This window comes from Embiotoca jacksoni, unplaced genomic scaffold (genome assembly GCF_022577435.1).
Source record: "Embiotoca jacksoni isolate LCO1_2020_lvr unplaced genomic scaffold, fEmbJac1.0.p SCAF_4, whole genome shotgun sequence".
Lineage (NCBI taxonomy): Eukaryota > Metazoa > Chordata > Actinopteri > Embiotocidae > Embiotoca > Embiotoca jacksoni.
In genome coordinates this window covers 16445677-16456316 of record NW_027185392.1, presented here as the reverse complement: position 1 = coordinate 16456316, position 10640 = coordinate 16445677, and the positions used below count along the sequence as shown (strand labels likewise).

At 37.2% G+C, this 10640-nt stretch overlaps 1 protein-coding gene across 1 annotated transcript; it reads left to right on the top strand.

The window, feature by feature from the left end:
* Positions 1-598: 598 nt before the first annotated feature.
* LOC138209246 (lecithin retinol acyltransferase) lies at positions 599-2307 on the top strand. The gene is made up of 2 exons (XM_069167693.1): positions 599-1084; positions 2152-2307. Exons 1-2 carry the CDS (start codon positions 599-601, stop codon positions 2305-2307), a joined length of 642 nt encoding a protein of 213 aa, XP_069023794.1.
* The last annotated feature ends 8333 nt before the right edge of the window (positions 2308-10640 follow it).

The following is a 10640-nucleotide window of genomic DNA, read 5'->3' as shown; positions in this document are numbered from 1 at the left end:
TGAAAACGGTTATGTGTGAAAGCATCTAAAACAGTATTACAGCTTGTTTATGTAGGTGCAGTATAGATACACAACAAAAACATTTTTTTTAAGAGCAGCAAAACGTCAAACAATCACATCAAGTTTTCTTTTAAATTGGACTAAAATACATAAATATGACCAAATATTGAGATAATTTAGATAATTCTATATTATAGTTCACATGTAATTACAATTCGGTATTTGTTTGATATGAATTTATTTCAAGAAAGTGCTTAATAACGATGATACACATATTCAGATGTTGCCCGATTTAGTCCACAAACAACAAAAGGCTGTTTAAATCAGTATGATGGCTTAATATCCGTGACCTTTTAAATGAGGATTTTACTTGCTGCCAAGTCATCCTCGGTAATTAGAACCCTTGACCTTAATTCATCAAAAACAAGGCCAGAGTTTCAAAACCCAACCACACAGCAAAGCGATTACAGAAAGCTAATTTTTTTCCCCCGTCAAAATCACACTGAAACATTGGCCAATACTAAATCCCTAAAAACTCCTCCTATTTCCAACATAAATAAAACATGCAGGGCCAAGCTGTTTGCTACAAACTTTCATCATGTTTCTCTACCAACTCATCAACTTTTTCTTCGTGGCTTCCGAAAAGGAAGAGGACTCCAAGTATGATCTGTCTCTGTATAAGCGTGGCGACCTGTTAGAAGTGCCCAGGACGTTATTCACACATTTTGGAATTTACCTGGGTGACAACCGTGTGGCTCATCTCATCCCGGACATCCTGCCTTTGATTTCCAACAATAAATCTGCAATCGCCAAGATGGTGACAAACAATCGCTTGCTTCTGGGGGTCATCACCAAGGTGGCGAGTGTAAGAGTGGACTCTTTGGTGGACTTTGCTTTCGGCTCAGAGATTCTGATCAACCACATGGATAAAGTGTGCAACCAGCCTCCCTTGGATGGGGACGAGGTGGGACGGAGGGCTGAGAAACGGCTGGGATCAGTCACCTACAGCTTACTGTGGTACAACTGTGAACACTACGTGATGTACTGCAGATATGGGATGGCCATCAGCTACCAGACATACCAGGTAGAGTGACAGACCTCCTCATGCACTCAGTGCTGTCTTACAATGACACTGACTGACCAGTATGGGCATAGAAACAGTTTTCAGTCAGTGCAATTGATCCTCTTGTCCATAATGGCAATAAAAATATCATGTCTTAATGCCCTGCCTCAGAAAGAGGGAATATATTGAACCAAAACTACTGAAACTTTTTTTAGTAAGACAATTTATTTGACATAATCAGATTGCTGAAGGCTCACATTCGCTTTAATTAAACTTTAAAAAGCATTTTTGCACAGAAGCATGGCTGTGGATCTAGTTTTTGGCTACATCATTGAACATTAGGAACAAATATCTTTACAGCCGGTGTGGACAGGAGAGACCATTATAACGACCAAGAACTACTTAAATGTACACATTAGCGTGCAAGTATTGTTTTAGACAGGAAAAATGTGAACTTATCCTACAAAACTGCTCCACATTGTAATGAATTAGTGTAGATGGTGTGTTTTGCAGACTTTCTAATGCTAAATACATCAGAGAAAGTTATGAAATGTACTTTAAACAAACTAATGTTTATGTCACTTTTCAGCAGCTTTAAAAAAAAAAAAAATTTGTGATTATTATTTTATGATTTTTAAAAAAAATACAAAATCAGATTTCTTTTTCTGCCTTTGCATCTTGCTGACTGATGCATGGCAAAGGTCATGTGCAAAAGCCCGAAGGTTTAAGGTTCACTGCACGTGCAGCATTTGCAAAGCTGCAATACTGACTAAAGTAGCATTAATCTATCAGAATTTGTGACTCAGCAGTCTTATTTCCCATTAAGTGACTACTTTAATAGTTAAATTCAAACTTATTGACATTTGGTCGTATGAGGGTGTTTCCACAGCAGAGACCTGTTTGCTTCAGTCCACTGAACTGAAAATGAACTTCACCTATTCATGAGGTGAGCAGCTCCATCTAGTGTTACTTTATGCCCAAATTACTGTCATCAAGATTTTTTTCCTTTCACCACAGACTTCTGCTGCTTTACAAATTCATCCTTTACTTTCCACTGTCTCACTTTCTAATTCTGTTTCTTTCTGTAGTTTTGCACGATAGTGCGGAAGATTGTGTTCAGCAGAATGAGCGCCTATCTGACTGCGCTGTGTGGAGTATGCATCGCGCTGTTTTTAGGTTGTGTCACACCGCTGACAGTTTTACCGACTGTGCTCATCTCATTCACCATCTGGATGGCGGCCTAACGACCTCTGGTGAGACGAGTCATGAGAAAAGACTCTGGTGGAACGCTACAATAAAGTCCTGTGGCTTCACTGTGAGACTGAAGGCATTGAGAAACAAAGCTCTTCACTATGATAAACAATGTCAGTGTTTACTGTTTAGGTTGTTTAGATAGTTGTGATTATTTTTGTGTAAAATAACTGCTTGTGTTTTATTTTTGCCTTGATAGGATATAAATCTGCTCCAAATGATGGCGGTGCTATGAAACTTTTTTCTGTTAGATGTCTAATTTTGTCTGCTATTCATTGTTAACGTTCACTGGCTCTTATATTCAACTTTAATCTCATTAAGTAGGAGCAGTTCATAGGTAATAAATGGATTTTGTCACAGCACAGTCGCAAAACTGTAAAGGCTCAGATGAAGCTCAACACAGATGTTAAAAAGCAAAGACTGAGATAGGATATACTTATACTATAGTGTGATGGTACTGTACACACAATATGTGGCCAGAACTCGTGTTACAATGCATATTTTATCACCTTTAAAACCACTGAATAAAAGTAGTCAGTGTAATAGCACACTCACATCCTGCTGTACCTTAAATGTTGGCTTGGACAAAGTGCAATACGTTTCTTCTTTTGTCATGTAGCAGCGTTAGTTGTCATGTTCATTTTTGCCAGTATATTAAACTTGTATTTCTACCTGCTTCCTGCTGCCTTCCTTATTGTTTTTGAATCATCCTCGTATAGACCAGATAAAAACAGCATTTCAAATACGTAATTGGATGGTCCATTGAATACACCTTTAACACTTCTGGTAAGAGCCAAATGTTTGGCTCATCACGTGGTCTACTTTCTAACATTGCATAACCAACAACAATAGCATTATGCAGTGCACAGTGTTCCTAACCCTTTTGGCAAGACAAAGCAAAAAAACGTAATCGAATTGATGAAATAAATACAAAAGATGGTGGTGATTAACAAGGATTATTTCAAGTTTTAAATTATAAATCCTATTTATGGTCAAAGGGAACATAAAATGGGTCATGACTCAATTAGAGGTGAGCAAGGAATATTATAAGTAACAAATCAGATTTGTCTTCAATTTATGTAAGCACATAAGGGGATGTAATGAACCTCAAACTGAACTAATATGAAAAACAAGAAAAGGTCCAAGGCTTATTCAGATGGTTATTTCATTCTAACAACAATGACGATGCTTCTGCATAATAAAACTAAAACTGGGTTACAAACACACAAACAGCTCCCCCACCAAGCTGTAACCTTCAGCACACAATCGCTCCTTTAGTCGACACAGGATGACTGCCAACACCTAAACAAGAAGCAAATGAACTCGCAGAGGACAAATACAAAAGTACGGCCACTGGATGACTCTACAAGATGTATGGGAGAATAATGAGAAAGTGATAACATTTTTTAAAAAGAGTCTGTCTTTGATTTATGTGAGGACTTCAAACTGAACTAAACTGAGTTGCTGAATTTCTGGATTCCTTGTTATTCTAGAATTTCTTTGATGAATCAAGATGTAAGTTTGAGGAAATTCTCAGAAAGGTTTTATGACCTGGTAAAACTTTTTCTTTGAAAAATAGTTTGTGTCTCTGCATCATGCAGAGGCAAAACAAGTAACAGCAAACTAGGGTAGAAGATAAGACAGTCAGAATAGGCATCCAAGTCCACAGGGACAAAACAGACAGGAGCATGTAAAAGCACGCCAAAGAGCAAAACAGAGCCAGGAAAAAGAGGGCTAAAAGGCACAACAGAAAATATGAAGCAATGACTAATGTGCATATACATATGTAATGTGGAGGTGATGAGGGAACTAGGTGCAGGTATTACACCAATAATCATTCGTACAAAAATATACAGTTAGACCTAAAAAAAACCAAAAAATATTATTAAATCAATCACATCAGGTAAAGGTGCATTTTTAGATTAATTATAAAATGATGAGAAAAAAACATACTAGTTTTAGTTGCGTAAGACTCAAAATGTTCAACTAGGAGTCAGACCATAGGGAGATCACATCTGACAGCAAAGACAATGTACAGAGACCATCTGTTCTCACATGGCCAGAGCTCCATACGCAAAACTGAGCAACCTCCATCACAAGCAAGTTAAGTCAAGGTTATTTCATGTAATACTCTTTCCAAGGTTGAGTATGGGCCTCTCACAACATATACAATGATGTGGAAGTATCATACAAATCAAAATGATGTCAGGATGTTTGCCATCAAACTATTTTCTTAGTAAAAAGTCCCTCGAGTCAAACTATATAGCCCATATACCTGTGTCTTTAACTTGTATAATACAGGTCAAAGAAATGTTAAAGAAGGATAATTGCTTTAACATTACACTTTGGCACTAATCCTGCAGAGAAGCACTATGTATTGATTTACGAGAGACTAATGTAATGGCCTCAATCCCATAAGTTGTATTAAATGGAGTGCAGGTGCACAGTCCCTGCTGAGATTGAAGAGTAACTGGGTTTTGCCACTTCAGGTTGGATTCACCGTGGGAAATCTGATTTTCATTTCTATATTCCCAGACGATGTCAAACTTCTCCCTTATTTAGCTACCGATAAATACCCTAAAACATAAAGTATATCACATGGCTGCTATGAAAATCCAGTTTTCTGTTTCTGTGAGAAAAAAGAGGGATTGATCTATACTGAGAGCACAAGAAGGCAGTTTCCAGGTAGAGCTGAATTCTTTATGGTGATGTTTTTTTTTTAATATTGTTTGATATTTGATCATTTTATAGTTGAGACTGTACGATCATATAGCCTCTATCTCATTATATTGTCCTAGCCACAGCCTTGAGGGAAATTACAGTCCAAATATGTGAAATGGTTCCAACTATTTCTACCAGTTGAAAGCTTTCCTAAACCCATGCTGTGATTTCCAAATGCAAAATTGTGTCTGTTTTTAATGCAGTGTCACCTAAGGGGCTGAAGATCATTGCCATCCAAAATTGGTTTTCGGCCTTGTCCCTTTGCAATTTCACGTTAAGGAACATCATTCTTAAATTGTTGCATTATTTTCTCATGCAGTCCTTCACAGAGCGGTGAACTCCTCCCTATATTCACTGCTGAAAGACTCTGGCTCTCTGGGAAGCTCTTTTTATATCCAGTCATGATACTGATCTCTTACTAGTTAACCTAATTAGTTGAGATGTTCAATCAAGTTTTCCCAGCCTTTTGTTGCCCCAGTCCCAACTTTTTTTTAAACATGTTGCAGGGATCAAATTCAAAATTAGCATATATTTTTCAATAAAACAAAAAATGTCTTAGTTTCGATTGTATATGTTGTCTTTGTTTTATAATTAAATATGGGTTTACATGATTTGCAAATCATCTAATTTCTGTTTTTATTTACATTTTACACAGCATCCCAACTTTTTGAGAAACGGGGTTGTATAAAACAATGGGTGCATGCACATTTATGGGGTGTGTTGCCTTTAAATAAGCTGCTTTCAGAACTGAAATCTAAACTCAACTATATTGCCCGAAATTTAAACTTTGACCACATGGACTCCACCTTGATGGGGCAGTTGGATGTAGAAGGTGCTATACACCAGTCAAGTCCTTAAGTCCTTTTTGCCAGATAACCCACTCTTTAACACAATCTTTGGCACATCACAGGGTTTAGTGTAGGTTCTTGCTATTTTCTATTTCTTTCCTACATTTGGGCAAAATCTTTAAGAGCATCTGCGTTTACATACACATATGCACATGACACCGATATTTACATGCAAATTAAGTCCAACAATTACCCAAATGTTAAATTTGCATACTTACTTGTCGTTCAGAATAACTTCTTTTATTTTCTTTAATTAAATGCCACCAAAGATTTGTCTGTCAAAAAAATAAAACCCTCTTTTGTCACATTACAATGACTCAATTAAACATTTCCAGAGTTTTTCTTTCCCAGATTCTACTGAAATTAGACAAACAAAACTATTCACCTGTAATGATACCAAAATGGTGTAACTTGAAGTTACATTATGGAAAATAAATGACATATTGACTATGGAACACCTACCTTGTTTTTGCGTATTAGACCAAATTAGCATCATATTTCAACAATGTTATGGCTTCTGGGTCACATAACATGCATTTCAAGCCCAGTACAAAACTAAACCAACATTTTCAAGCTTGAGTTTGATGAGCACAATTTTTGTTCATTGCAAATCTTCCTGTTCTCAAGACAAAAATGGAAAATCAGTCGCTTATTGTTTGGTAGTTTGTTCGTATTTTTCATTGTTGGAGATTGTTACAGGTAGTTGAACTGGTGTGATGGCAACTGCGAGGTTTGGCACAGAGACCGTGTTGTGTGTTTTTTACAGTTTCATTTTTTTTGCACAGCAGCAGCCATAGTAATTATGCTGAATACTGATGCATGGGAGTAGTCTATCAGCAGGCAGAAGGAATATTAATCCCAGCTGTAAGAGAGCAGTGTTGTAACACTAGTATAAATTGACTTTATGCACACACTAGAAGCCTTGGTTCTGTGTTTATTGTTATTTGGACTCAAATGTATGGCACCCATGACTGAGGTTGAATCCTGTTTATCTAATTTAGATTCAAAAAAAAACTCTGATGTCGCTAGAGATACAGATATAAATTGAAGTAACCCAAGGAGGTTGCCTTGACATAAGAATAAAATAGAATAGAAGATATCTCACATTTTTTATTGCATCAGAATCAAACAAAAACAAAGGGTAACCAAAAAAATTGCAAAATACAACTGTTGTGAATGCTATCAGCACAAAATTGCCCATAGTTGTTATCGTGATCTTAGGTATGGCTAGGGGGCCTTTTCCACTTTTTAGCTGGCTCAGTAGGCAATGAGATACTGTGTTTGAGACAGTACCGACGTCAAGCATACCCAACCTTGGTTGTCATGGTAACAACAATAAACCTGTGATTAACCTTGTGACAGGCTTGCAGTTGGGTTAGGTTTAAGAAAAGATTGTGGTTTCGGTTGAAATAAGTATGTTAATTAAATAAGTTACATCACATACATCACGTGAGATAAAAAACATTAAGCAAGTTAACTTAAGTATGTAACTTCAAAAAGGTCAATTTTATCTTGTGTTTTCACATGGGACACTAACTGTGGTCCCTTGGGTGAAGAAACTCTTGTGTTTCATACATCTAACTACCCAGACCTCCTCCCTACATGGACTTTCTTACTCTATATACCTAAACACTTCCTCCTAGAAGTCGCATAGTAAGGGAAGTTTGAAGCATAATTATGTAAGTGACTAACTAATAGCCTAACAGCAATTTAATGGGCTGATAACATTAAAGTCAATGCCAAATAATGCCTCTCTGAAAAGATTACACATTCACATTATGCAGATGACGCCCACATTTATAGTGGTAAGTGTTTTACTGTCACCACTCTCGCAACCTCTTTTGCCGTCAAAAACGATTGTGCACACTGTACATTATCTGTCCAGCACTGAATAGTACACAGACAAAGTTAGAAAACAGTTAGTTTGTAAACACAGTGAAACATTTAGCAGCTCAAGAGTTTAGCAGGCTTATAGCAGCACTAAAAAGAGACTGAATAATGGATTTACATTCATCAGGTTGCTAGACTTTCAAATGAATGCTCTGTCAGTCTTTATCTGCTGGTTGTATAAATAAGCCAACTGTTTGCTAGCAAATTTTACCAACTTAATAAGTGATAATACCATATGTCAGTTTTGTGTCAGTTTGTTTTTGCTGTCCACAAGTGGCCAAAAATGATCACTTTAAGCAAGTATGAGAACCTCTGTCCTGTTAGAGCATTTTTTTTTTCTGTAATGTTCTCCTTCAGATGCCAAAAAGGTTCATGCCCTCACTACACACAAACAGTTTTAGGGGAACAACAAATAAAAAGGTGTCAACTTTAATTTTATTGTATTTAAATACATTATTTAGGTAAGTACTTTGGCATGGATAATGTATTTGTTTAGCCTTGGCCTTGCTTATTTGTTTGTTTGTTTATAGTCTTTCCATGCTGACTTGTTAGTGTAAGGTCATCCTAACACTCTGCTCCACCTCCTAAAATCATGGGGGGAAACATACCCATTTATTCAGGTTTCCTGAGTTGTCTCATTACTTCACCATCTGTGTCGCTACACAAATGGGCAAAGTGGTTGTTTGCCAAGGAGGCTGCTTGACTCTATTTCTAGGGGCCAGATGGTTTCTTAGTTTATAACAGTGGTAATCAAATCATTACAATGACAAGCCAGAGGCTTAATAATTTAAAATGAACTAGTTACATTATGCTGTACTTTAAATTGTAAAGTCCCACTCATTAAAATGTGAGGGTCACTGCACAAAGTGAGGTCTATAGTGATGATGCAATTTGTGGGTTGTGGAGTCAGTGTAGCTTTCGTTTCCTGCCTCATTCATATTACCTGGGCAAAACGATGTTTTTGTCTTGACTGACAAGAATGCTGTAAATAATTGATGATGGAAGACGTGAATGTGCTTTTGAGAATCACTGTGCCTCCTATTCAATTCTGGAGGTGGATAAAAGGCAAAGCACAGAGGGATAAAGCAAAGTGTAAATATCTTGCATGATGATGCCTTTTATTTCACCATGCAAAAAACAACCTCAACGTGCATTATAGGTGAGTTGAACACACACTTCAATGTGAATACGTAATTGCCTGTTTATATGTGGGAGCCAGACTGCCAGACTGCACTGGCTCCAGTACGGAATCAGTCTGCACATAAGTGTGCATAAATACTCAACACATGGGTGGTGATATTTTGTTCAGTGTGTCACTTCTGTCTCACTGCTGCAAGGAGAACATTAAGTGGATGACACAATCTTCATACCTAATTTGTATTTTTGAGTTATGTGTTAGGAAGTTTAATTGGAGGAAGTTTTTTTTTTTTTTTTTTTTTTTTTCTTCAGTTTTGTAGTAGACAAATGTCTGTCCTTTGCAGAATATTGTCTGTAAACCAGATAAATTGTATTTTCTTAATTGAGGGACTGGTCTGCGGAGGTACTCTCAGAGTTGAGCTCTTGACTATTGATAATACGTTTTAACAGTTTTTGATGAGTTATTTGTCTTCAAACACGTCGTAATTGGACTTTAAATTATCATATTCTCTCACTGTGCGCCTTTCAATGGGATTTGAAAGCAAATGTCGAAAAATACACTTTGCTTTATCCCTCTGTGCTTTGCCTTTTCCCAGTGTTGGCACACATTTCCCACTCTACACTCGGTCAGAAGAAGACATAACGTAAAATCACACTACTTGGTGGAAGGCGCATTTCCTCTGTGATTTAACCCGCCTCATATTTCGGTCTCTCACGGTCTCAGGTTAACGCAGCCCAGTGCCAAACGGACTGCAGTGCGCACTGGTAAATATTGCGCGCTTTGCCGCTGTGCGCACTTTGTTTCGCCTTGGAAGAAGGAGGTTATGCCGGTTATGTTTCGTTGGTTTAATTAGTTTGTTCGTTGGGAACGAGAAGAAGCACGTCAAAACTTTACCGGAGGCAAGAGCAATGAGAGGAATTCAAAAATCCAACTGTGCAGATTGAGGTGAGTGGATGTTGGTCTGCGTGCTTTTACATATGATGTCTTTTTCTTTATAGATAATCATCACAAATCGTCACAGAAGTCAAGAACTGGTGCATTTTAACTTCTAAAATGTTTGTTTTTTTTCGGCGCAGTGAATACTTGTAATACAAAGCAATTAGGCTGAGACAGACCCACAGTCAGTGTGAAGACTAATTCAACAATGCAAATAGAAGACTTTTAAAGTCCAGCAGCCGAGTACGGAATCAGTCACAGATTCAGGTTTGCTCTGTTGAAAGATAAACGATTTGTTATAATTATCAAATGTTAACATTTCATTGCAGATCATTGCAGAATTTATTATTCAAGGAGCATACAGTGGCTGTGGTTTGTGCATTTAGTGTGATATTGCAGGAGCCTTTAAAAGAGAATCCACCTCCCAAAAGGTGTATTGTGCTTTTGGATGGTAGAAGTTAATATCTACAAACACACACAGTGGTTATCTAAGAGTTGGAAAGCAGAGCATCAATGCTTCATTTGTCTTCTGGTGACACTTTGAGGAGTTTGGAGTTACTGACAGTATAAATTACTGACTACAAATGCGCTGTATGATATTTAAGATGTACATTTTAGTTCATGGTGGACCTTTGAGGGTTAAAACAACTGTTTAATATTTTCATTGCATCCATCTCATCCTATAGAGCTTTTATAGAGCTTTTGTCTGATGAATCCCAGGTAATCTTCCTTTGTAATACTAGTTAAACATTAGGCACCAGTGCAATCATAACTGGAAAATAACTGTAACATG